At 37.2% G+C, this 27,994-nt stretch overlaps 1 protein-coding gene across 5 annotated transcripts; it reads left to right on the top strand.

The window, feature by feature from the left end:
• Positions 1 to 6: 6 nt before the first annotated feature.
• On the top strand, positions 7 to 23,726 carry EIF3E (eukaryotic translation initiation factor 3 subunit E). 5 transcript variants are annotated; one of them, XM_017746098.1, is made up of 15 exons: positions 7 to 89; positions 290 to 325; positions 2,059 to 2,173; positions 4,087 to 4,143; positions 5,143 to 5,260; positions 8,421 to 8,463; positions 8,916 to 9,020; positions 11,004 to 11,129; positions 12,557 to 12,681; positions 13,373 to 13,499; positions 15,352 to 15,453; positions 16,129 to 16,238; positions 21,748 to 21,850; positions 22,316 to 22,450; positions 23,558 to 23,726. In XM_017746098.1, the coding sequence occupies exons 1-15, from the start codon at positions 36 to 38 to the stop codon at positions 23,594 to 23,596; spliced, it is 1,395 nt and encodes a 464-aa protein (XP_017601587.1). In that variant the 5' UTR covers positions 7 to 35; the 3' UTR covers positions 23,597 to 23,726. The 5 variants fall into 5 exon arrangements, with proteins under 5 accessions (XP_017601587.1, XP_017601588.1, XP_008640867.1 ...); XM_017746099.1 differs by lacking the exon at positions 290 to 325 and having other exon boundaries at positions 7 to 125; XM_017746097.1 differs by lacking the exon at positions 7 to 89 and having other exon boundaries at positions 194 to 325.
• The last annotated feature ends 4,268 nt before the right edge of the window (positions 23,727 to 27,994 follow it).

The raw sequence follows: 27,994 nt of genomic DNA on the forward strand, positions 1-27,994 counted from the left end.
TCGCGCCTCTGCCTTTCCCTTCTCCCGGAGCCAAGATGGCGGAGTACGACCTGACCACCAGGATCGCGCACTTCTTGGACCGGCACTTGGTCTTCCCGCTGCTGGAATTCCTCTCCGTCAAGGAGGTACGTGTTTCTCCTAAGGGTGGGAAAGCCGGCGGTGGGAGCGGGAAAGTGTCAGGCCCTGCTGCCAACTGCCGGTGCTTCCCATGGGCCTGGGCGCGCCGCGGCCGGGGCTTCGTCCCGTGGGCCTGGGCACCAGGATCGCGCACTTCTTGGACCGGCACTTGGTCTTCCCGCTGCTGGAATTCCTCTCCGTCAAGGAGGTACGTGTTTCTCCTAAGGGTGGGAAAGCCGGCGGTGGGAGCGGGAAAGTGTCAGGCCCTGCTGCCAACTGCCGGTGCTTCCCATGGGCCTGGGCGCGCCGCGGCCGGGGCTTCGTCCCGTGGGCCTGGGCACTGCGCGGGCCGGGCGCGGCCCGTGAGGGATTCGGAGACTCCGTAGGGAGGAGCTTGGGGTTCCTGTGCCGCGTGGGTCGAGGGGCGAAGCGTGTGGGGCTGCCCAAGGAGGGACGGGAACGGAGCTGAGAGGAGGCCTGAGGGAGCCGCTCCTTGATCACGCCGCGCAGCTCCTCGGCCCCTCGCTTGCGAGGCGGCACAGAATTCCTGTACTTTCTTCTTCCTCGGATTTGGTGTAGTGTATTTCCCTCACCTATATTCGGAGAAAGGAGAAGCCGAAGTTCTCCCCTGTAGGCGTAGTTCGCAGTCCCACAGCGTGGGACCCCCTCTGTAGCCCTGCTGCTCTTAGTGCTCGGGCCGTCCCGCAGCCGGAGCTCAGGGCGGTCTGTGGGGTTACGCCACTGATACTAATTAATTTTAATTTGAAACCCGTGTTATCACGAAATTGTGTTGGGACCAAATATAAGCCCCTATGGAATTATCCCTTGTTAGTCGTCTTACAAATATTTTTAAGTTATGTTGCTACAAGAACCCACTAATGCTGAAGATACCTCAGACGAGTGCTTCAGGCACTTTAGACTCTCACCAGTCTAAACTATTCTAAAATGGGAGCAAAATGTGTAAAGTTATGTAAGTTTTGAATTTAAAATAGGTCTTATTTTAGCCTTCAGAAATGAACTGATTAACCATGCATACATTGAGACAACTTGACCTAAGCAGCTGTCATGTCTAGCATGTGGATTTTGCTTAATGTCTGTCATCTTGGGGGCATTTTTACATTAGCATTTTTATGTCAGCTGAAGTTAGTTAAAACAGTTAATTTTGTAGTGTTAATTTTGAACAGCACGATGTTCAGAGCTGAATTAGAACTTCTACAGATTCTATATCTGAGATGTCCACAAATGTGGTGTGGTGAGTTGTAATACAGCTCTTGTGCAAATGCATTGTTGAGGAATATACTGGATTTGGCCCTCACCTACATCTTCAGCACCTAGCAGTGTTTTGCAACTCACTGCTGAATTATGGATATGAACTCTAAAAAACAGTTTGAGAAGTTGAAAAGCACACTATCCAATTACATAGCCACTCTAAATTTATTCTTATGCTATAGACCTAGCAACATACATTAGATTAAACTGCACTACAATTAAATTATAAACTTAATCTTGTGCGTCTCTTCTGAGATCCACTTTAAGTAATTTAACTAGTCCATGGTGTTCAGCATTTTATTTTGTGGAAAGTATTCTGTATTTTTAAAAAAAAATTATGAAAGTTTTATTATTTTTTAAAACATATATACATATATATAATTTTGCAGTAGGAATTACTTTTCCTGTTAAGAGATTAGTGATGTTGAATTCTAATTAGTTTTTGAAGTACCTGCTTTCATATATAGCAGGCAAGATTTGATGTTTTGCCAAGACTGAAAATGCAGAGGGACTTTATAGTAAGTACTCCTAATGATAGAGCTGCGAGATTTGATATTTAAAACAATTCAATTGTACAAAAGTCCATAAACTGTGCCATAAAAGTAACTACATAATATGAACTGAAGCTGTTTAACACTATTGAAATGAATCTGTTAATAATTCCTGTTTCAGATATACAATGAAAAAGAGCTACTCCAAGGAAAACTGGATCTCCTTAGTGATACCAACATGGTGGATTTTGCTATGGATGTGTACAAAAATCTTTATTCTGATGAAATTCCTCATGGTAAGCTGCTCATTTAAATGTAAAACTCGTTTTGCAACCTTTCTATATAAAATAATGAATAACTAGTGGTAATTTGCTTGTTGCATTCAAAAACTAGAATTTTGTTTAACTTCAGCATTACCAAAAGGATGTGCAATACTGAGACAAATAGAATGCCCTAATCCTGGGAAGTTTGGATTTGTTGGTCTGTCAGGAACTTAACCTTTGAGTGACCTCTTAAGTACTTCAGTGCTGATTTGGTAATTTCAGGTACTTTAAAGGAGTTGTGCTAGCTTTTCATCTGTCAAACACTATTGCACAATGATTTGGTGTCATTTGGTGACTTTTTCTTTAAAGCATCCATTATGTTAAGACAAGAGTTGCATTGTAAGTAATTCCATTAGTCTCTCTGTCTGTGGCTGAGTTTTAGACTTTGGAGAGAGAAAGGTGTTTTTGAAAATGTGTGTTTTCCTTAGTTCTGTCAATATAAAAATTGCTGCTTCTCTAGAAGAAAATAAATTTAAGATTGTAATGAATATGATCTCTTACTATCTTATCTGTGATTTTAATAACTTTCTCGTTTATTGCTTACATTTCTATCATCTTGAGGACCATTTGGGAATGGTGATAAAATTAGATTATCTGGCTTTCTCTAATTTCTATCCTTCATGGGTGTTTTGATTTTAAGTTTTTTTTTCCAGTTCTTTTTTTTTTAATGGGTCAAGTGTTTTGTTTGTTTCTTCCTGACATAGTCTTTCAATATCCACTGTCTCCCTGTTTCTTCATCTTTTTCATGTTGGGGAATTCCTCACCTTTTTCTTAGCAATTGGGACTACAGTCTACTTTGCCTGCACCTTAGGAGGAAGAGACTTGGGTGCTGTTCCGTTCTTCCTCTGGGTCTTGCTCTTCTCAGGCTCTTGAAACTGCAGAGATGGCTACTTGCCTCTTTGGAAGAAGAGAACTGATAGACTTACGGACATTGAAATCAATATTTTGACCAAGTCTGTGCTAGCACTAGATGTTACGGGCAAATGTACCATGACACGTGGGGCTTACAACATGTAATGAGTACCAGAGGGTTTCACTTCTGTAATCTAAGAAACAGTTGTAACAATAGCTTCACCTTTAGGTTACTTAACAGGTCTACTGATTAAAAAAATTAGGCTGTCTCAGGGCTATAAAAAATCTCAAAGCTGAATAGGTATTCCTCTTTCTTTCCCTGCTTCAGCCTTTTTGAACTGTTGAATATTATTGTTATCAGTAGTAAATAAGGAGTAAAATACTAAAGTAGTAAACAACACAAGAAATAGTGATTCTAGCAGACTTCCGCAAAGTAACTACTCCAGTGTCTTTGGAATTCTGATTATAGGCAGTTACTTAAGCAGGTTGCCTAAGAGTATAACTTCATAAGGTCACAGCTGCAAGAAAATTGAATGAATTTGCTCCCTTGGAGATCTGCCTTCATTGAAGACCAGCAATTTCCACACTTGTTTGAAGAGAGTATAAGAAAAACGTTACATCTCTTAAGATTTTATATCATCAGTTTGGCAGGGTGTTGTTTTGTTATTGTCATTGGGGTATTTTTTGGTGGGTTTTTTTGTTTGATCTGTGGCTTTCATTCAGTTAACATAAGCAGAGCTAGTTCTTTCACACGGAGTCCATTGTTCAGGGTGCTTACTTGCACTGCTTCCTATGCAGAGGCCTTAACTTTTGAGATCTCTCTGGTATGTGTCATCTTGATGTATTAGTGCTTATCACAATGTGTGTATGGGCAGGTGGTTCTTACTTGTGGAATCACTGGTGTCAGTAGTAGTTTACGCTATTCCTTTTTAAGACTTCACTTTTTAAAGTACTCAAAACTAAGTTCACTTACACAGTTATAATTAGAAATGTCCCTGCACAATTTATAGTTGTTTTGTCTTGTCTTCCATGAGATCAACTTACAATTACACATCCAGGAGATGTCGCAGGAAAACATTTTCGTATTCTTAGTAAGTCAACCGAATGTTTTTTTTTTTTTTCATCTGTTTCCCCTTCTTTTATAATCTCAAGAGTCAACTGAAGTTGGAGATAATTTCTCCTTATTGGAACACTTCCTGTCAGGCAAGTTGTTCTTATATTTAGGTTGAGTCACCATTATGGTGTTAGCCACCTTGGGCATCCTGTTCAAGTACCTGTGTAGTCAAATCGTTAAAGAAATGTCAGCTGTGTTCACCGTGGCATTGAGTGTTCTGGTGTGTGGCTCGCTTTCACAGTTTCCTGGATTTATCTCCTGGGATTTAGTCTTGGCTTCTCTGATCCCATGTTTCTTGGGTCACATAGCCAATGTGAGGGTGATTTTTCCTTTTTTTTTTTTTTAATGTGTACACTTTTCTCAGTTTTGTTTAAGTCTTCATTTTATTGCATTGCTAGCACTTGGTGAGGAATTTGGGGTCTGTGTAAAATAATCACCCTAAAACTGGTAGCTCAATTTCCTTTCAATTTTTCGTAAAGGGCTTAATGCTTCCATTAAACACGGAGTGTTCAGAATCATAATTTTGCAGGTTGAGCTGCTTGAATATTTTTCCTGTCAGTTTTAGTTAAGTACTCTATAAATGTTCTTTCAGAACCTGGTCATCAGTCAGAAGAAAACCAATCTTTGTGGTATCATTAGACTGTTTACTTTTTTCCAAGTTTATTTGGAATAAGTGAACTTAGTTAAAAGTTTTTTCTCCCTTATTGAAAGCCTGAAGGTACTTTGTCTAATGCAGACTCTGCTACAGCTGTACCTGCTCTCTGGTGGCTTCCACACTGGAGGAAAAGAACCAAATGTTAGACGTTTTTACTAAGTTACAGAATTATTAGATACAGCTGGGTTTGAGACTTGACTGAGAGGACAAGTGAGGTAGGAATTGGGAAGATGTGTTTAGGTGTCAGCACCATGAAATTACAGGTTGGTTCATGTAAAAACTTAAAGCATTATATTAAAGTCTTTTTGTTTGTGTGTTCAGCTTTGCGTGAGAAAAGAACAACTGTTGTTGCGCAGCTGAAGCAGCTTCAGGCTGAAACGGAACCTATTGTCAAGATGTTTGAGGATCCAGAGACTACGAGGCAAATGCAGTCCACTAGGTAATTTCTACCATAATTTGTCAGGATGGCTTGTTGGTACCTCTCAAGTGTTGCTGCTAGAAATGCTTTCTGTTCAGTGACTGCAAGAAAGACATTTTTATTTACAGACAGTATTTAAGTAGTGCTTGTGGTCAGGTAATCGAAATTGCTGGACAGCTTGCTCTTTTCAGTGCTTTTACGTGTTGTGCAAAAGACATCTATTGTTTCTAATATTTGTGAATCAACTTGGGACAAGTGACAGTCATGATCCAGTGCAGTCCAATCACAGGGGCTTTTTTGTTTGATTGGCTTTAGGGGTTTTTGAGGGAAAATATGGGCTAAAGTAGTTCAGATTCTCTTTTCTGTCTTCCAGAATAGATTATGGAGTGTCATACTAGTCTGGGAGGCCTGGAGGATGAGCATCCTTTCAGCCTCAGAGCACATATTTCTTTAAGGTGTTCTGTCCTTTTCCTGCTTGCTTGCTCCGTGCCCAAATTGTTCCAACTTGTTGGTGTAAGGTAGTGCTCATAGTAGTCTTTTAAAGATGTGTCCAATTTCTTCTATATTTTCTTATGGGAGTAATTAAAGTAGAATGAGTTTGTCTGCACTATCGTATCTAAGGTCTATCAGAGTTTCACCATGGTTAAGCTTGAATTGGGCTCTGTAGGAGAGTTTAGCTGTAGTCACTGAGGAGTAACTGCCCCTTCAGCAGAGAGCTGGGCAGGTATTTGTTTGGCATAAATTACTCCTTGTTTCCTTTACATAGGAAACATTGTTATTGCTGTTGTAAATGTGTCTGACAAACTGGAATATTACTTGGGTACCTTCTTCAGCCTTACCTGCTCTAAAATTTTAAGTAGAGCGTACTGTATCAGACAGAGAACCTATGGCTCAACTTGAATTTCAAGGTGATGCCTGTACTTGGGTGTATTGTTGGCAGGCTTTTTGCATCCACTGATATGGAAGGCTGTAACATTACTTCTGGAACCTTTTAGAAAAGTATTGAATGTACAAACTCTTCTTCCTAGTCTGCAAAAATCTTCTTTGTTTGGGAACAAACCCCCTGAAAAATATGGGTCCCTCAAGGGAGAGGAACTTGATTAGAATTTACTCTGTTTCAAATACACATTATCATCCTTTTTTTGTTGCCTCTGTTCTTTTTTCCACTCTTTGCATTGTTTTCAGAATTTGTAATAGATTAATTTAAATCTTGGTCAGTGCAGAAGTGGTGAGGTGCAGTGTATTGTGTCTCAATGCACACATGAAACAAGATGTCAGAAGGAATCATGAAATCTGTAAGCTTTGCAGCATGTCAGGAGAAGCTTATTTTCAATCCTGATCTCACCAGACGTACTTAAGCTTCTGCTGTAAAAATATTGTTAACTAAGTAAGCTGCCTTTTTATCTGATTTCAGAATGGATGTTCATGTCAGATAATTACATAAAGAAAAGAAATGGCATTTGTTTATGACTTGTGATTATGCAAAGCCAGGAGCCACTTGCTTTTGAAGGTACAGCTTTGAAAGTCCCAGTTACTATGACAATTGAGCCTATCTTAAAAAAAGTCTTCCTCCACAACTATTCAAATCTAATTGAACATACAGAGATCTTGTCCAATTCTTGCTTTGCTTTTAGCCAGTTTTTAAATAATAATTAGCCTTAGAAAACTGTTACTAAAATACTAGCATTTTGTGGGATATATGCTCTGTTACTTGGCTTTTGATTCACAGACTTCTTCAACAGTATGTACTTCAAATTGGAAATGCCTTGTTTGGGAGCAAGAGATGCAGTCAGTAAATGCATGGAATATAACTTGCTTAACACTATAGACTATTAGCCCTACTATTCATATGCAGCAAATTCTGTTTTAGAACTGGTATGTGATTTGTGTTTATAAAATGTCTGGAAACTTCACAGCTCAGAAGTTCTAGTTTTGGTTATTGGCTTGGCAGTAGCTCTAATCCAGATTATTTGGGTTGTAATGGGTAGAATTGGGCTGAAATATGTCCATCTGTCTAGACCTGAGTAGTGTGCTGCAGATAATAGGAAGAACTTTTGAGAATTTCTGTTGGTGATTTTGAATCTGTATCAAATTCAGATAGCTGCATATTATCACGACTTTAGACATGGCTTTTGATCTGTGGTGACGTAGTTTGGAATATCTCAGTCTGGGAAATAAAGTGTAAAGGAGATTTTGCAGGTAGAAGTTCTTTCAAGAATAAGCCAAAACATTCCACTTCTCTAAGCTACCATTGGTGGACATTGACTTTAAAATTACAGAGCCGTAGTCAGTATTCCTCATCCTTAAAGTATGTTTTACTGGAACAAATCAATGAGATTATTTAATTGCTTTCACAGGTATGACTGGGGATTGTCATTCTTGGCTCATTTGGCAATTTGCCGTTTCCCTGCAGAATCTTGTACCATAAGTTCTAATTGAACAAACTCACATCTTTGCAGTTGATTTCAGAGTAAATAGGAAAATACTCCCTTGCATACAGTTTTTACTGTATCTTTGTCCCAGGGAATTTACAGCTTGCCTTCTGGAGGCTTAAACTTCTCTTTGATCTAGGTAATACTGCTTGTTCTTTTAGTATTAACGTTAAATAAAAAAGAATCTTCAGAGATGTAATCACACGATCATAGATGTTTAGAACTTACTAGTATGATCATTTTTTATGGTTCTGTGCTCTGCAGATATTCACTGTGGTAGAGATATTCCTGTGACCCACTCTGTCTCAGTGCTAACAGTAGGATACGTTTCCTTTCTACTTCTGTTTACTTTAGTTTTTGCCGTTTTTTCCCATCTCCTCTTCAAATCAAGGCTGTCTAGAGTAACTGCTCTGGAATTGGAATATGAGAGTGGGAAGAGCCCTAATTCAGAATTTAACTTTCATACTGAAAGCTAAGAATGCTATCTAATTTAAAACAACCTTCCACCCTTTCTTAACTGTAGTTATTGTTGCAGGTGGCATTCATTGTTTAAAATTAAAATAATTTTAAGGTTTTGAAACTTCATGACATTTTAGTAATAGATGACTGTGCTTTTGGACAAGTGGATGAATGACTTTAAATTCATGCTCAGTTTCTTGTGTTTTACCTTTAAAATTGCACTGTGTACTGTTGCATGGTGGCTATGAATTTATTTTGTAAAAACAGCACTTTTTATCCTTTTATTATAGAGATGGTCGGATGCTGTTTGACTATTTAGCTGAGAAGCATGGGGTAAGTGTTTTAGGTGCTGGAGTTCAGTTCTAAGTACGTCCACCCAACTTCCCTCACAGCTGACAGCACTTTGACCAAGTATGGCCTAGCATTTTGTTCCATCTCCTGTCAATGTAGCTAATAGGCAGAATTCCTAATACTAACATATTTAAGCCTTTGAACTTTTAATTTTTATACAAACAAAAAAAAAGCTGAAACTTAATGCTAGCTGCACCTATATAACTTAGGTGTGATTTACTATGTAATGCAAGATTTCACCTTTTTCCAGTGTTGGTGTAATCTTTCATTCCACAGCATAGGTTGAGAGTATAATAGTTTTCTATTGTCTTTTCCTATGTACAATGTCTTTTGAAAAGCTACAGATTTCAAAGCTCATTCTACTATTAAAATTGGCTTGTGACAGCATGTTTTTTTCCCTAGTGAATAAAAGCTTTTATTGTATTCCTTTTCAGTTTAGGCAGGAGTACCTAGATACACTCTACAGGTATGCAAAATTCCAGTATGAGTGTGGTAACTACTCAGGAGCTGCAGAATATCTCTACTTCTTTAGGGTTCTGGTAAGTTTTGATTGGTTGTTGATGGGGGCGGGGGATAGTTTTATGGTTTGCTTGTTGGGTATTTTTTTAATGAAATATTTAACCCAGTAAATTGTCTGTCTTAACTCTTAGAATATAATACTTTTGAGATTTTTTATGCAATTACTGTACACTGAAGTTGATAGTAATTGTTAATAATCATTACTATTGTTCAGCAATTCTGTTATTTTCAAGTAGAGCTCAGAATTGTTCTTTAAATTTGTAGGTCTTGTAACATTTAATTATAGAATACAGTGAAATGAATACTTGTTTTTATGAATACTTGATTTTGTGCACAGATGTAGTCAACAGCAGTGAAAAGCTTGCAGGTGGATTGAATGTAATTGGTGGTAATGGTGAACTGCCAGCTTCTTACCTGAACTCTCATCTGTCTTCTCTTGAATTCTGTGATGGATTTAAGAGTATAAATCATCTCCCTACAAAATGTAGACAGCTCAGATGATAAATATAAAACCAGATCCATCATCTCTGAAGCAACTCTTTTCATGTTGTTATAATTCATATCATTTGTTACTGGTGGGAGTGAATTTTGAGAATAAAGATTTGATGTCTAGTAAGAATCTCAGCACAGTAAATTTATTGTTGGTAGTCAGTGAATGTGCTGCTTTACTAACAAATGGAAATTTAAGCTAACTTGAAAATCCAGATAATGTAGCTAGAGCAGCTGCAGTACCTAAAAGCAGTTATTGTGAATAGCTACTTATAATTAACTGATTTGGAGCCAGCACAGAGCATGTGAACCTTCTCAACTAAGTATCTGCTAAACTGGCACCGTGGTTGCCTGGAAGGTACACAGTTTGTAAGTCAGTATCTCATAGATCTGTGCAGTGATTGCTGAAAACATGCAGTGGTTCATACGTGGATGCTTTTTTCTTGCTGATTTCTATTCCCATCTAAAAGTAATCTTAACTCTCTGAAATACTGCAAGAGGAAACCACAATAATTTCTGTAATTGGCTGTAATTAAAGAAGAAAAATTGGAAAATGTATCTTTAATCAGAAGAATAGGGCTTAAAGTAGGAATGAGTTGAATTCTTAGTCTAAATTTTGATGCTAAAGCTGACTTTCAGTGTTAAAGGTTCTTTTTATGTGCCAAGGGGGAAAATGAAAGTTACATATGTAGTTTTGTGGGCAACTGTCCTTAATTCTTCATGCCTTTTTTCTGGGCATAGCATTATGTTCTTGTATGTCAAGTAACTAATCTCAAAAAATGAAGTACTGATTTTGTGCTGGTAATAGCTTAGTACAGGACTTCTGTTACTAATTCTGATGGGAGAAGATTTGTTTAAAAGTTCTGTGTGATGAAGCATAGTCAGTGAAAGAACTATTGTAACCAGTCTGAGAACAGAATATGACATTGTGAATGACATGGTGCAACTCATTCCTGTGTAAAACTAACACAGCTTGACCTTAGGACTGCCCTTCCAGGAAATAGGTTCACTGCTGCCAAGTTCCACTGGACATTTCTATAACAAGTACACTTCTGGGCAAGACATTAGCAGAAAGAGTTAGGAATGCTAGCTCTTTGAAGGTGGTCACCTACTATTATGAGTTCTTTAGGAACCTGCCTTGTAATAACCTTGTTTTACTAGTTTAGAAGCATTTTTGTATGGTGAAACAAAAAAAAAAACCCACAAAAGAAATTTGATGCTCAGCCTTTTTTTTTTTTTTTTTTAAACTTAAACTGCAGCAGTATGCATCTTTGTCTTACTTTGACAGGGTTTCCTAGTTTCTGCGTAAGAAATTTTACTACTGATTTTTTTTCTGTACCTAAACTGCTTTTCTGGGGGAAAAAAAAAAAAAAAGAAAAAAAAAGGCACTTAATTTGGAGAGTTAGACTATGCAAAACTGATGTCTTGCAAATAAAAAATACTGCCAGAAAATATCTTTTGTAATTTAAAAAAAAATACTAAGAGTGTGACTTTTTTGCTATTGTTGAAAATAGGTTCCAGCAACAGACAGAAATGCTTTGAGTTCTCTTTGGGGAAAACTTGCATCTGAAATCCTGATGCAGAATTGGGATGCAGCCATGGAAGATCTCACAAGACTAAAGGAGACAATAGATAATAATGTAAGTAAAATCTTGGACATCTTAGCAAGGTGAGAGGTTAGACATGCTAGTACTCAAGTTTTATTATAAATCACTTGCAGTCTTATTTAGGAGTAGGTTACCACCTTTTCACTTGATACTTTCATATTGGCAGTGGGGGAGAGTTGAAGGATGCTTGTGAAGAAATAGTGAAACATTCTCTTTCAAGTTGCTTGCCTCTTAACACCTTACATTCTCGTCTATATTTTCAAATATATTTCCAATAAAAAAATCTTAAGGATGTGTTTGAGGGCAAGGTATCGTTGTGTGAAATTGTTCTTTAATTTCAGATACTGGTACTATTCATTTTCTGTAAAGAATAAAATGCATGTAAATAAACCATGTTTTTATCTCATGAAGACAGCATTTTTGACAGAAAATGCAAGATAGTTTGTATTTGGAAAGAGTTTTCAGCTAATTCAGCTTTCTTGACGAAACTCTTCTGAGTTCAGATGAGTACCAAGAACTTAAGGGGAGAGTGGGGCTGTGGTACTAATTCAGAGCAAATGAAGGCATTAGGGACCTCTGAGTCTTCTCCTTGCTTGTGGAGCTTCACTGGCCACATCTAAGATGTGAAAGTTTTACTCTCTTGAACCAGTCTTGAAAAACCAGAGGTTTTTTTCTGTCCCTCAATCATTCTTTGTGTGGCAGATAATTAGTGTTAACAAATTTTCTTCTGTAATTTTGTCTGTATGATTCTGTATGGTTATGATAGACTATTTGACTTGTTCATAAAACTCCAAGGTTTTTTTTGGGGTAGAATCATAGCAGTTTGTTGTCATGCTCTTTGGAGTGATGATTCATCCTCAGTGTGTTGTTTTGCAGTCTGTTGGAAGTGCTTTTGAAATTTGGAGCTAATACAGGGACTTGGAACTGGACCGTTGTTTGTCCATTATCAGCAGATTTAAATAAAGATAACTAATTTTTTTTTTTTTGGCTGAAAGTGATTGTAGAGTTCCATCATTGTCTGAGGGTCTATGGCAAAAAAAAAAAATCTGGTGAGATTTAGAAAGGAAATAAAACAGAAAAGGTAAAGAAGTCAAGTTGTTTCTCAGATCACATCTGAAGAGGGACTACAAGGAACAAAATTCAGAATTAAAAAGGGAGGTAACTTAGGTTAGTGTGGTGGTCTTAGCTAAAATCTCTGTTTTGCCGTAAACAAAAGGCAAATTTCAGCAAACAATTTGGAATATAATACTGGAGAAGTTATCTTGCTTATAACTTACAGTAGATGTATCATTGAGATGACAAAAAAAGCTGGAGGTCAAACTTAGCCTGAGAGTGATGACAGTTACAAGGAGCTGATGCAAAATCACAAAATTTTGAGCAATTACAAGGTTTCTGTGGATTAGTATTAAAGCAAACTTTGTGTTGTGTTTGACTTGAACGAATGTTACATTTTCTCTTAGTCTGTCAGCTCTCCGCTGCAGTCTCTTCAGCAAAGAACATGGCTCATCCACTGGTCTCTGTTCGTGTTTTTTAATCATCCTAAAGGGAGAGACAACATCATTGACCTTTTTCTGTATCAGCCACAGTAAGTTGTGTTGTACTATATGGGGGGTCTTTAAATCAAATTGAAGGCAGACGATGAATATGCAAGCTTGCTGAACTTAGGGTTGCAGGGGTGAAGGTATTGTTTTATTCTGATTTTGAAAAATCTATTTAGAAAGATTCTTGAGGGAAATCGAGACTAAAAATGAGAATTGAAACACTGTATCTATTTGTGAGAGGATTGACTTACATGTAGATCTAGGAGTCTTTGTTGCTCTCCTTTGGATGCTCTCTGATAGCTAGATATGTTTGTTATGTTGTGGCACCCAAAACTGCACGCAGTACCAACATGAGGCTGCCCCAGTGCAGAGCAGGACAATCCCCTCCCTTGCCCAGCTGGTGATGCTGTGCCTGATGTTCACCAAGACACAGCTGGCCTTCCTGGCTGCCGGGACACACTGTGATTCATAGGCAACTTCTTGACCAGGACCCCCAGATGCCTTTCTGCTCTCCAGCCTCTCATTCCCCAGTCTGTACATAGATCCAGTGTTGCCCTGTTCCAGAGGCAGAATCTGATGCTTGCCCTTGTTATACTTAATACAGTTGGTGATTGTCTAGCCCTCTGATTTCTGCAGGGCCTTTCTGCCTTTGAGGAGTTAACAGCTCCTCCCATTTTAGTGTCATCAGCAAGCTTCAGTGTACCTTTGAGTTCTGAATCTGTTTTTTCTTTCTAGGTATCTCAATGCAATTCAGACAATGTGCCCACATATCCTCAGATATTTGACTACTGCAGTCATAACAAATAAGGATGTTCGTAAACGTAGACAGGTGCTGAAAGATCTAGTCAAGGTTATTCAGCAGGTAAGGACTGCAGTATCTGATATTTTCTGCCTCTTTATTAAGGAGACTTCATGATAACTTTCTTCTAATAATAAACCTGGGTTAGGATTTGAGGTATTTTGATTTTTTTTTTGTCAATTAAAGTCCTTGCTGAAGTAAAATGCGTATCAGTCAGTAGGAGGACGGAACAGTTTTTTTTCTCCTTTCATATACATGAGCAGTGTATGCACTCAATTCTTACTTTCTTTCTATAGGATTAAATGCAGAAAATTCAGTGAGATGTGAAATGGGTTTGGATCTGATTCTTCGTTTTCAGTCATCTGTATGAAAAACTGTTGTATGAATAAGGGTTCTTTCTTACATTTCAAAACCACTGCATTGTCTGTGTTGGTCTGAGTTCACATGCATTCTCTTGAAAACGGTTCTGTTTCATGAAACTTCAAAGTTTCATGAAGACTGAGATACAGAGAAGAGCAGTAAAAGAGTTGCTTGGTAGCAATCAACAGGGTTATGGCCCAGATTTTTATCTGTGACAGTACAGTTTTTACAGGCTAGCAGTCAATTATAATCACATCAGGCATTTGGGAAACTACCTATGCAAAACTCAATCAATGCAAAGATCAAATTTTAGTCACAACTTAATCTGTTTTTAACCATTAGTGTACAAAAAGTAGCATAAGAAGCAGTAAATGAGTGTTAAGTGTTATGACTCACCTTTTTATCTAAAATCTGATTGTAACATTGAGCTTCTAATATAATGTGAATTTCTAATACTTGAAGTAAGTAACATTTTACAACTTCTTGTTTATGTTTAATCTTGCACACTATTAGGGTATTCCTTTTGAAAATATCAGCTTGGGCTTTGGTTTTGAAATCTATCAGATTTCTTAGTACTCACCTACTCTGTATGATTCATGATATTAAATCATGATGTGGTAGAGGTTTTATAGATGGGAAATAACTTATGTGGTACTGCTCTAGTAGTAGTAAAAGATTGTTTATACTTGCAACATCTTTGCAAGTACTGAACTGATAGGTAAGCATTTTGTTGTTTATTGAATTTAAGAGATGCTCATTCTAAGACAATTTTGCAAAGTGGATGTTAATAATGGTTAAGTGTAATTTTGATGTGAAAAACATTTACATGTAAAGCTGAATTTGGGATTGTAAATACAATTCTTTGGGTAAGAAAAAAATAACTTCGATCCATAAAAAAAAAAAATCTCTTTTAGGAATTCCCTTAATCTGTTGATCTTACTGTATGCTAAAGCAGATATTGATAGATAATGATTTAAGCTGTCTTAAAATATGCGTGAGAAACACTTAAGGGGATGTTCAATTACATCTGAATTTACACAATTGTATATAGATATAGTGTTGCCTCTGCCTGGTAACTGAGAAAGTTGAGTAACTTCTGTAATGCCGAAATAAATTGAAGTAGTTTGTGTATAGAAAGTAGCATTTTTGTTAGCTATGTTGTCCATGAAAATCAAATAATCATTCAGTTTAAAGTATGAAGGATTTGGTGTTGGAGTCATCTTTGAAATCAGAATTTAGGAAGACTATTCTATCATATTTTATGAAATTTGGAGGTTTGATACAGAGACAGCTCTAGTCTCTTGACACTTTCCCAACTCAAAGATTGCAGCATTAAATGCTGAAGGTGAGACTACACCTCTGGTTTTTTAACTAGACTATCGGGAGGAAGCACACTTATGTAGCTCTTCTAAGAGGAATTGGGAAGTTCAACTTTTTTTAAGGTGATGTAGAAATGCTTGTTCCTACTATTAATTTTTTTTTTTAAGAATGTAAGGAATACTTGAGTGATCACATGGCCTTGATTTCAAATTTTGTTCCTAATTTTTTTTGACAGGAATCCTACACATACAGGGACCCTATCACAGAGTTTGTGGAATGCTTGTACGTTAACTTTGATTTTGATGGAGCACAAAAGAAGCTGAGAGAGTGTGAAACAGTAAGACTTAGAATTTTTATAAGACTCATTTTCCTTTAAGTAAAGACCTCTAAGATTCACATTGGACAGCTAATTTGTTTGAAGTGGTGTTTGATTCCATTGTCAGTGTTTTCTGATAAACTTTAATCCATGGTTGGATGCTGTTGTGTTTTTTGACAACTTATTTTGTAACACTTAAGCATGACTTACCATTAAGGATGCAGCTTTAATGTTATAATAATGTTATATTTAAGAAGTTCTAGAAGAAGAAGCAAATAGGTAATCAGGCATTTGGCTGAGCTTCAGGTTTTCCATTAAAGTTTGAGAAATGCTTGAAGAAAAGCTCAGATTTGCCTTCTGTTGTGAAAGATGAGTAGGGAGTCAAATTCTGTGTTGAAAGGATCTTCAGTAGAGTTAGGACAGCAGTAGAGTTTGACTTTCAGTGGAGTTATTACCTTACTTTCTCCTTGAGTCAGACCTCAGTGATCATGTTAGCATGCAATTTAAATTTAGTAAGATGCTGAACAATGAAGCAATGAAAAATATTGCTAATCTATAGCTTTTCCTCTGCATCTTCGAACATAGCAATAGTGTTTTTAGGTATACTGTGGACTGCTCTTAGTTATTGGCAGTGTCTACCAGTAAATTTCAACTCACATGTTTGTTCTCATGTTCCCTTTCTGCTTACACTTGCAGGTGCTTGTGAATGATTTCTTCTTAGTGGCTTGCCTTGAGGACTTCATTGAGAATGCCCGCCTCTTTATATTTGAGACTTTCTGTCGCATCCATCAGTGCATCAGCATTGGGTAAGAGAACATCTTCATTCCTAAGTTCAGAAAATCAGTCATGGAGGGCAGTTTGACAAACAGTGTAAACTGCAGGAGTGAAGTATTCAGTCATCAGATAAAATCCTAACTGAAATCTCATTTGGATAGTATTCTTTCTAGTTTTATAGCTCTGATGTGATGTACTTGAATACAATTATATTTCAGAGTTGAATTATTGTGTTTAACTTCAAAACAGCCTTTCTCTGCCACCCCTGGGCCCCCCCCTCCCCCCAACAAGCAGTACTTTCAAGCTAAAGCTGCTATGGTTTTAAGTGGGATCTGTACTGGATTTAGTAGGAACTTCCCTACCCAGTGTCACCGAAGTCCTGGTGACTTCATTTGGACCTCAATTCCACATGTTGAAGTGGAGTGTTAATATTAAGTAAATACAAATTGCAAATACAGTAATTGCTTAAATATATTTTTACTTAGTAGATACAGCTACCCATGTCTGTCTTACAGGTATGTTCTTTGAAATTTATTAAATCACATTGCTTTTTTAATGAATTAAATAGAAAACAATGGATCTTATTCCCTGTGGCACAAAGTGATTCAGCTGTAATAATTGTTATTAGCAAATATGTCTGTCGTTTATTCAGATTTATTTTATAAATGCAGACTTTTCAAATGGATCAGCTCTGATGCCTCTCTTGTATATATATTAAAAAAACCTAAATGGGAATATATCATGTATGCTTGAGATCTCTTTCCACTTGCCCTTTGCCCACATACCCCGTATTTCCACATCCTTTTAATTTAAAGGAAAAAGTGAAGTGAAAAACTCTGAATGCAATAAAAATCTCTCTGATAGAGAGCAGTGCAGAGATCCTTGAGACAGCAGCAATGAAGGCTGTTGAATCGATAAGTTCAGTGGAGTCTTGTTACTAGCTTGTATCCAGAGCAAATGTGTGCATCTAGTCCTTTAAGGAAAGGATTTAACACTGCCTGATTACAAAGGAAAGGATTTGAGAGAAAATTGTCTTAATATTGCAAACTTCTTGAAAGGATTGCTTTTTTTATGGATAGGTCTAGTTGGAGAAAGGACTGATTCTTACTACTTTTAATCTTTAGTCACTGGGTGACATGTTTGTCTTCATTGCCTTTGGAAAATATTTTTTTATCCTTTGTATCAGCTTAAAATAGTCAGTGCCTTTGATGTAAATGGGAAACAGTGGATTTGAGTGTTTTAGCCAGCTGTGGTGTATTGGGTTTAAGCATGTAGTCCTAATAGTAAATGGAACTACATGCTGTGAGCAGAGCTTTTCCATACTTAATATTCATTTTTATAAGAGGGCTAATGCTTCATCTAAAATCACTTAAAGCAGAGTACTGCACACTTAGGCATAAAGGGGGTTTGAACAAGTATTTGGAAAAAAACCCATAAATATAGATCTCTTAAGGATGAGTTTCTGGGGAATATAAAGCCCAATAGTGTCTTGCTCTTTCTTACAAATTCTTTTTAGTGATGTGAATACTGCACATACTCAAGCACAAGTTTCCAATGAAACTAGATGTTTAAGCTTTTTTAACTAGAGACTATATGTCTTTCTAAGAAGTCTCCTTCTCTTACGTGACTCCAGTCAATGAGCAAAGACTCTGCAGTGTGTATGTTAAATATTTTTCAAGTCTTGTATCAAAAGATATTGGTAAACTGTGGGCAACATACCAATGAATTCATTATGGCAAAATTGTGGTAGGTGATTGCCATTAATTTAGTGTTTATTACTTATAGTTCATATTTTTTGTGCTGATATCTCAACTTCAGGTATGACAAAACTTATTGCAGTTGGCTGCCCTTGTTATGTGTGAGTAATCCTAAATATAGGTAGCAGTGTCCTTTCTTTATAAGCATTATAGTGTATTCTGAGGCAAGTGATAGATTTGGAGTTGAGACATTTGTTTCAGAATGACGTGGATATTCCTACCACATATCTGTAAGTTAATTGCACATGGAATCAATCATCTGTAATGAGGTGGTTCTCAGTATGTCATTCTGTTTTTAATGGTGGATGTCAGCCTTAAATTTCTTTGCAAGCTGTAACAATCATTAGATTTGGACTGATTAAATTAGGTGCCTAAGTATTTCGTAGTGTATTTCAGACTTGCTTTTGAAGAAATTAGCCAGTTGAAATGTTTGGTTGAAATGAATGTTTGGCTGAGGCATAGTTCTTGCATTTCTCTGTTTGCAAGTGATTTCCACTGCTAATCCTGGAGCCAAACTAGATGGTTGTAACACAGGGCTTGATGAGTACTGTTTAACTATGCAGAATGAATTTGAAAATAGTTAGTGGGAAACTTGCTATTCCTTATATTAAGTAGAAAATAAATGCCTGTTTAATTTTTTATCTACTTAGATCTGCTAGGGAGCTGGCATTTTTCCAAAGGACATAGTTGATTTGTCAGTTGTAATTTAAAGTTTATACGTCCCAAATCACACTGTGATTTGTTTGCTGTTTGAAATACCATGTTTAATAGGGAGTAATAGATGAAGCTAATTCTTAATGTGTTTTAGTTAGTTTGATATGCCTGTATTTAATTGGAGAGCTGAATATGCTTCATTCTTCTTTTGTACTGCACACACAAAACGATATACAAGATGGGCTTGTTCATATATGAACATGTGAGGAATTCAATACGCTTGCCTTTTAAGTAAATGAAAACTTAAATAACACTAGCCCTAGCATGACCCAAATAAGTGAATTTCCTTATAAAACAGGGGAACAGAAATGATTAAAAAAATTATTTTTGCAACTGTTTTGACAAAACTGCCATTCAAAATTAGCTGTAACTTGAAATGGTTGACTATTCTGTAACTACTAATAGTATTTCTTCATTATAATTGATTTAATTTTTATTGAATTATAGCAGGAATCTTTAAAAACAGTGGTAACCTATAATACAACTTTCATTGCTTCCTTTCCTTAATATTAATGGTGTTAATATGTATTTGTAAATCCAAATGTGCCACTATTACTTCAACTGTCAAACCTGTGTGAAGCTAAGATGTATTTTATATCTCGAGAGTTTTAAATATATGTTCTAACTGTGTTAGGAGAAAAGTGTTTGGTACAGAATTGTAGTCAGGATACATCTTCAGTGCATTCACTCTGGAAGGATAAGGAATACTTTTTCGGCCATGAGTGTTACTTCACCAGGAAAATACCTCTATGTTATACATCCATGCACTTTGAATGGTACTGGCTGCTTCCGTGTAGGCTGCAAGGAGACTCTTAAGAGGGAATCCAGTTGCCACAAGTGCTGGAGGAAGATCATCTCTTGTGTCAAAGATGTGATAAAGTTTTGTAATAGATTTATTCTTTATTCACTAAAAGATAATTGTTACCTGACAACTTCAGTTGGTTTATATTAAAATTTAAAATCTATGCAAGTCTCAAAGCTACAAGTTGAGATAAAATAGGTTTCTACATCCTTTTTACTCTGTCGTTTTCATTCTATGATTTTTAAGTTTTCCAGATAAAAGTGCAGGAAAATAATACTTATACAGAAGTGTGTTATTTCTGTTGTGTTGCTCCATATATACTATATGTTATTTCAAAAAACACTTTTTAGTTTAAAAAAAGCCATTTCTGAAGCAGCTGAGCTAGTAGTAAAATGTAGATAAAATAGGAAAAGGTAGAATTATTTGCTAGTAACAAATGTAAAATACTTCATAGTTTCTCGATTGGAATGATTCTCTAGAAATCTGTGCTCTCTTCTGCTCTAATTTCACAGGGACTTTGTTAAGGAAAAAGGAAAGTGTAGGTGCTGTAGGTTGGAAGTCATCTGGTTTAATCCCATGAACCCAGTTACAGCTCTGAGCAGGTCCCACAGCAGTATTCCATTATGCTGCTTAGTCACGAATCCACTAATAAAGGCCCTGTCTCCAAGAATGGAGGTTCCACACTGTAATCCCAAAATTGGGTTGCTTAATCCCCATTGTAGTGGCAGTAGCCTTTCTTGTGGTCATCTGGAAGGAAACTTACTTTATCTAAATCTTACTAATGTTTCTAAAAGAGAAATCTGAGAATTGCACCCATGCCCATGTACTTTCAGTCTAAAGTTTCTTTTGTTTCAAGTCAAATGTTTAACGTCACTGATTAGGGGTAATAAAGTGATTGTACATTACTTTCTATTAAAGTATCTCATGTTCTGTCCAGATGACTGATAATTCCACAAAAATTTCCATCCCTGATACCTTCTGCTCTTGTCTGCCTTTACAATTGCTAATTCAAACTCAGATTAAAAGGTCTACTGGAACAGTAGCAACTGGAGTTGGATTTTACTTCTCCTTACTTTGCCAAGTTCAAACACTTTTTACCCATTTGTTGTGTTATTTTGCTGAAGTGAGTCAGTGTAAATCCAGTATGTTAAGCTACTTTGGGTTTTTTTTCTATTCACTTCATGTTTATCTATGGAAAAAAATGGAATTTGTTTTATAGTTGGGAGAAAGGTGAGAGATCAAGACCATATAGGAGAGACAACTGTATAAAAAAGAGTATGTAGAAGTCCAGCCAGGTAGATGAGCTAATAATTGATAGTTTATAAAGTATTTACTTGATGCAAGTAATTGTCAAGAAAAAAATCACTTTTTCTGGTGGAGAAAAATACATCAGGCAAGATCCTGTAAAATGGTGAGAAATTGACCTCTTGTGCAACTCAGCATAGCCAGCTGGCTTTTTAGTCATGCCTGTAGCCCTTACCTCATGTTTGTTACCTTTTTCTGAAAGCTGATGGAAGAATGAGCGTTACAAATGCCCTGTATGAGCCAACTGCCAGCAGGAAGCTAAAGGAGTTAGCTAGAAAGCCACAGGAAACACTATTAGGAGGAATTATTCCTGGACAAGAGTGCTTGTTTGATTAAGAATTTTCCTTTCTCTGTTCTCCCCCACCTTCCTTCCTTGAAATTGCAAAAAGTTTTAGCATGGTTTATCTGTCATATCTTCTGTACTAAGCTCTGTCTCGTGGGTCTTGTTCCTGAACTTCAGAGTGAAGTTTCCTTGCTAAACATTTTCCTGGACTAGTTAGTATATACTTTCTTGACTGCTGATTGCATTTAAATAAGAATAAAAGCAGTTGTTTTTTTGGTTTTTTTTTTATGGTGATGGTGATTTTATGTTAATAGTGAAATTACTTAAATGACAAATTTTCCCAGAATGTTTGTGTAGACAGTTTTTAATAGGAACACAGGAAAATTGTGCTGGTCAAGATTCAAAAGCAATATGGTGTAGTTCAGAAGGAGCAAGTATATACTTCAGGATATGAATTTCTTATTTGCAGTGGGGGTGGGAGATGTGCAGGAGAGCATGTATGTAAGTTTTAAAGTCATTTCAGTCAATGAAAGTAAGCTTCCCAGGTATTGCAGTATTTATTGAATCTTGGACTGTGCCAAATTTTGTGTTGGTTTGGCTTGTATTCCATAGTCCCTAGTTATGTTTACCAACATCAGAGAGATTCTCTTTTGTCATTTAATAAGTTTGTTATCTTTTAGTATGTTGGCAGATAAACTAAATATGACTCCTGAAGAAGCAGAAAGATGGATTGTCAATCTAATTCGAAATGCACGATTAGATGCCAAATTGGATTCAAAGCTGGTAAGACCGTACGTAGAATCGTGGAATGGTTTTTGTTGAAGGACCTTAAAGATCATCTAGTTAGAACCCCCTTGCAGGGACACCTCCCACTATACCAGATTGCTCAGAGCCTCATCCATCCTGGCCTTGACGACTTCCAGGGATGCAACATCCACAGTTTTACTGGGCAACCTGTTCCACCCTCTTACAGTAATCTAATCTAAACCTACTCTCTTTCACTTTAAAGCCAGATGGATGCAAGTGAATTTGTTGAGTTTTTCATTAAATTTCTTTTACTTCACGGGCAAAGAAAAACAATAGAAATCAGAACTTTCTGTTCCTGGATAAACTGCAGTGGATTTCATTTATTGTGTTTTGCTCTTGTCTGTATCATGATCTGTGAAAGCTCTGAAAGCAGAGTATTACACTAAAGGCCTTTGCATTCTGAGCAATTGTTAAATTTGTTTTATCTTTGCTGGGTTTTAGGGCCATGTAGTCATGGGCAACAATGCAGTCTCACCTTACCAACAAGTGATTGAAAAGACCAAAAGCCTGTCTTTTCGTAGTCAAATGTTGGCTATGAACATTGAGAAGAAACTGAATCAGAGTGGTAGATCTGAGGTTGGTATAAGTTACATTTTCCTGAATTCTTGCTGTCTTTTTTTGTGAGAGATAAACTTAAGTACAATTCTTAACCTATGCCTTAATTCACCAGATGTGTACCTACTTCTAGTTCTAATAGTAGGAATTACATTGGAAAAGGCTTACTTTGTCGTGGTGAGAATTTAGACAGTGGGTGGTTCTTGCTTTCTTGCAGCCTCTCTCTTCATCATTAGATTTTCTTCTGTTGTGTAACTGTTTCTGTCATTTGCTGCTCTGCTTCCTTTGAGTGGTCTCCTTTACCACCAGGAAAGGGCAGATTATGAAGTGTGACACCTATGAAAGTAGTTATAATACTTTTTCTAAGTAAGTTGTACTAAAGTATTGTAGGTGCATATGTGGTATTGAAAGAAGAATGAATGGTGGTTAAGACGGAGCATGGAGGAAGAGTTGTACAAAACCCTAACTGTTAAACCCATTTAGTGAAATTCTAGAAAATGTAATTAAGTCATTGAAAGGTTTAAGTAGAACCAGTGAAAATGAGAAAGTTGACAAGATCATCTGGTTTTTTTTCCCTCCTCATTACAATATGGGAAGCTCTGTGAGGGAGAACAGCACTGTAAGGGGATGGCTCTGAGGTCCGCTAAGGACCCAGCCATACATCTTTAAAACAAACAAAAAAAGTCAGAACAAACCACACAGTAAAGGAGCTTAAATAGTAGACGTTTTATTCCTCATTGCTTGGCTGAAATACTGGTGGAAGTTGGACAAGCAGTGGTGCACTAGTTTATTCTGTTAATGGGAAGTCATGTGAAACTTGTGTGCCGTTACTTTCTTTTAAAAGTGTAGCTGAAAATTATTCATAGATTTATATTGGGATCTTCTAGAACTTTTCCTTTTTGATGCTACTAGCTTGGAGGACTCTACTGTAATTGTACTCAGTTACAGTATGTGTGTCTATTATATCAACACTTGCTTTAATTTTATAGGGTGTCCTTCACTAATTAACAACATTCCCACTTCATATCCATATACAGTATTAGAATTGTTTAACTTAATGTGTCATAAATTTCAGTATGTATTAGGTAATACAGTAATTTCTTCTAATCCTTATTTTTTCATTTTTAGGCACCTAACTGGGCTACTCAAGACTCTGGCTTCTATTGAAATACTTCTGCAGTAGGGGGAAATCTGTTTATTTGACTAAAAAGCACATAAATATGTAACCTTTTTGAGAAAAAGTAATTATGTGTTAGAGCTAATGTTATTTGAATAAAATTGGCTACTTTTAACAGTCTGTGTGTGTTTGATTTACATAGATTATGTTGTATAGGGACTTTTTATCATAGTGTTCTACAGCATTTTGGATCATGTTTTGCAAAATTTAGGATGTCAGTTCTGTTAGGTTGGTTTGTACCAAAGGATGCTTTTGCTCTCAGACTGTCTGAGACTTTGGAAGCAGGGATTTAAAGATTTTTATTACCTGTTGCAAATGTTGCATTTTAAAAAAATTAAAAGTGGTAGTACAAAGAAATAGACAATGTGGACCATGTTTGAACATGTGGTCAAGCCAAAATCTTTTTCTGCACTTCCATGTTTTTGTTTGTTACAGGAGAAGCTTAGAAGAGAGAAGGCACATGTAGCCAGTATCTTTTAAGAAACCTAACATAGTCTATATGTAGAATAATTTGAGTAGACATCTTGTGTTCATGCTTCAGAATTTTTGCTGTTTGAAATCTCATTTTTAATCTCATCTTGCCTCATGTTGTAAACTTCTTGGAGTAGTTTTTTTGGTTGGAAAGGAGGATTACAAAAGGCCTGATGAGGGAGCTGCATATAGTTTAAAACTTCCATTCTGAAATTTGAAATTCTTAAGATCAACGATGCAAATAAGGGAACAAAACTCGAGTTCAACTATTGGAATTTGAAGGAGTTTTTTAAGTTTTGGGGTTTTCAGCTACTGTTTCACACTTGCCCGGATTTCCTTAGCACCTTTGCTCTGCAGAATATACCTTAGCATCTTTTAGGAGAAGATCACGGATCCTTGTTCTGAGTTCTGTCAGGTAAAGTGACTGATCACTGAGGTGCATGTTGGAAAGAAAGAGGCACTATCACTGCGTACAGTTTCATATTTACAGTTGAGGGGAAACACCAGTGACTCACCTTCAGCTTGTTCCAACTGTGACCTGTTTCCCTCAACTCTTTAAGTGCCCGTATTCATCTACATGTGTAAAGTTGTTTTAGCTTGCCAGCACTCCTGCTTACTGTCTGGAATGTCATGTTGACTGGGAAAGGAGAGTAAGTTAGTAATGTTCAGGCTTAAGGCTAAGACCAGTTTTTACAGGTGTCTTCAGTCCCTTCAGTGGAAGGATTCACAGCAGGACAAGTCTTCAAGTCTTCATGGAGACAGGATCAGTGGCAGTGGGCACAAATTGAAACATGGAAAAAATCCAGTTAGATTTAAGTGGGAATAAAAAATATTCTTAGTTTTTTTGACCTGGAAGATGATCTGGCACTGGAAGCAGTCACCTAGAAATGATATGCAATCTCCACCTTTGGATTTATTAAGTACCTGACCACCCTGACAGATGTAAACCTGCTTTGAGGAGGGAGTTTGACTCTGGCCTTCAAAGGTCCCTTCCTTGGCTGAGAAACTGGAATTTAAGAAGTGGTAGCAAGAAGCAGTTAAAAGTAGATTGCTGCTGGATTATAAACATGGTACAAGAAAGCTGGTCTACAGCACAAGGATTCACTCTATGTATAGGATTGGTTCCTAGGATGGGGTTGAAGAGTCTGAATTGGAGCTGAGGTTAACAAGTTGCTTTTGGAGAGCAGTTTCCTAAAGCTGAGCATGCTCTATGCCAAGTTCCTTACTCCCAAGTTTTCTGTCAAGGGATTGACTAAATGGCAATCCGTAGTAGATTCACTCTATATTGTTACAGCCCCAAAACAGTCACTTTAGAACAATCCAGATTGTGTAATAGCCATGTTCCTTCTTAACACAATCATAGAAGTGCAGTTGTGTAATAATTAAAGAATTTTTAAATGAGATAAAATTGGAATGTTTCTTTGTAAACAGCAGGGAAAGGGGCCACATGCAGCTTTCCCTTTGCCAGGAAGAATTTACTTAAAAGTACAGTTTTAAAATCATTTCATCCCAGGAGTGGGATGTTATCATAGCTTTCTGTTCTCTAAGTTTTGGACCTTTCATGTACCAGGTGTGTAGGCACAGAAAAGGTACATTCAGACTGTAGCACTACTGAAATGTGTGGTCTCCCATGAAAGGTTTCAGTCCAGCTCACAACAAATGCCAACACTTTTACTACCTTCATGTTCAGGAAAGAAACAATCATTACTTTTTAATTTGGTCCTTCTTAGGAAGCTCAAAGGGTGAAGTTTATTCAACTTGTGGATATAAAACTTGCTTTGTGAGTTGATTCTGGTTTTCTTGAGGAGGGTGGCGGGCTAGGGGTTCCTTGGTTTTGTGCTGTCATTTAAATCCTGGTGCTGTCATCACTGATAATTTTAGTACACAGGTGGGTTTCAGAACAGGATTTCAAAATAATTCATACTGATTTCCAGAAGAGATATTTGCTAGTCAGTTTACTAAAATAAAAATCACATAATGGAAGTAAGATTCAGAGCAAACTATATTCATTGGTGACATCTCAGGTACCTGCAACTGTGTTGTATGTAATGTTTCCCATTTTCTGAAATTGCAATTTTTGGTGAAAGGGGTTTTAAGCAAATTATTTACTTTTAGTACTTCTGTCAGTACCCCTCATCTCTGCTTAGGAGAAGCTTAGAAAAATGCTCATGTCACTCTTTAAAATAAAAAATGAAACAAAAAGGTGATTGTATAGTTGAGAGTGGTGCATGTGTTCTGAAGCCCACCTGCTGTTACACACTTTGGGTAATGTTTCTAAAAATCGTTCTTGTAAATTGATAGATCTCACCTGGTTTCAATGGCTGAAAGGGAAATGCCTCATTCAGAATGTTGCTATGAAGGGCTTTAGTCCCAGGTACCTCTTGGTGCAGTAAATGTGCTGTGCTTTCAGCAGCCCAGTAAAAATTCAGTCTGCTGATTTTTTTTCTTTATGTGCCAGCACTGCTGTTCAGAGAGGAAAGCTTGGGTGAACCTAAATGTCCAAGAACAAGCCCTGTGGTGGGCTGCTCCTGATGGTGCTGCAACAGCCCTTGGCTCTGCCAGCGGTCACCTGAGGACTTTTCCATGTGGCTGAATGTGTGCTTGGCTGGGACTGTCACCATGGGTATGGGGAATGTGCTGCCTTCCCTGCCTGAGGAATCTGGGACACCTTCACAAATAACTGAGTTATGACTGAATTACACAGGGAGGGGAGAGCAGAAGGCGGAAGGTGAAGTTTTTTCTTAGGCAAAGGGTGAAGCTGGCCAGTGTGAGTTTGTGGTAGGTTGGCAGCAGATTAAACTTTCTTCAAGCATGACGATTGCAAATTCTGCCATAACTTTCCATTGACTAAGCTTTAGCAATCTCATTAGTAGCAGTATTTTATAAACATCCAAGAATAGTTGTTCTCTAAATTACATGAAGATAAGGTCTACTTCATGCCTCTTGTTTTGGCTTTGCTTTTACAAAAAAAATATGTGTAGTAACTGCTAAAAGAAGCCTTGGAAAGGGGAGACAAAGACTGTTTTTAAGACTTCCCTCTCCTTCCTTTAGTTTTTGGAAGGGAGAAGGGATGAAGGGTGAAAGATGGGGAAGTCTTGTACTTGTCCTGCTCTAAGGCCTCTTTTAAAATGAAGTTTATTTTTTCAGTAAATTTGTTGAGCAGCTACAATGTTATATTATCAAGTTTTCCCTGTTTTAGAGAAAATAAGGATTGCTGTTTTCTCTTTAAATGACTGTAACGTGTAAAGCTATGATTCTCTGGGGGTTAAAATATTTCATCTATCCTATTTAGAGAAGATATGTTGCCATGTCTGTAATTATTTTTTAAAAAATTTAAAGTTTCAGTTGAAGTCTTCTCAATTCCCATTGTAGAAATGCTATCAGAAATTAAGCCTGCAAAAGCCATTCAAGCATTTTTAATAGGAAGGTTGTGGTAAGGCAACAGTGCTGCTTCTGGTGAAGGGCTCCTTTCATAGCATGTGAGAGTGAAAGAATGGAGTGAGGGACTTCTAATCTTCCCTGCAATTGTTTATGTAACCTGTAAATATCCAGGAGGGAAGCAAAATCAGATGCCTGTGAGCTGTACGTTAAAATAAAGGCTTAAACTAAAGCCCACCTGCAGCTTGGAAAGGCAGACGTATTTTCTACTCCAAGTCGTCACTAGGTTTTATAGCCTAAGACTGTTGTGCCAACAAAGAGGACTGACTGCTGGAATTGTTGTGAGTCAGAAAGAAGAATAAGCAAACGTAGATCTGCAGAAAGTGCTGAGAGCTCAGCATGGCTGAAAAGTGGGCTTGGCTTTCCTTGATCATTTTGTAACTCAGCAGAGGATTTGGTGTATGAACTCTCTTTGTAAATAAACAAGATGGCACCAAGTAGATGCCTTTCTCCATAGAACTAGACTTCCAAGCCCAGTG

The sequence above is a fragment of the Corvus brachyrhynchos genome, unplaced genomic scaffold, assembly GCF_000691975.1.
Source record: "Corvus brachyrhynchos isolate BGI_N302 unplaced genomic scaffold, ASM69197v1 scaffold28, whole genome shotgun sequence".
Taxonomy (NCBI): Eukaryota; Metazoa; Chordata; class Aves; order Passeriformes; family Corvidae; genus Corvus; species Corvus brachyrhynchos.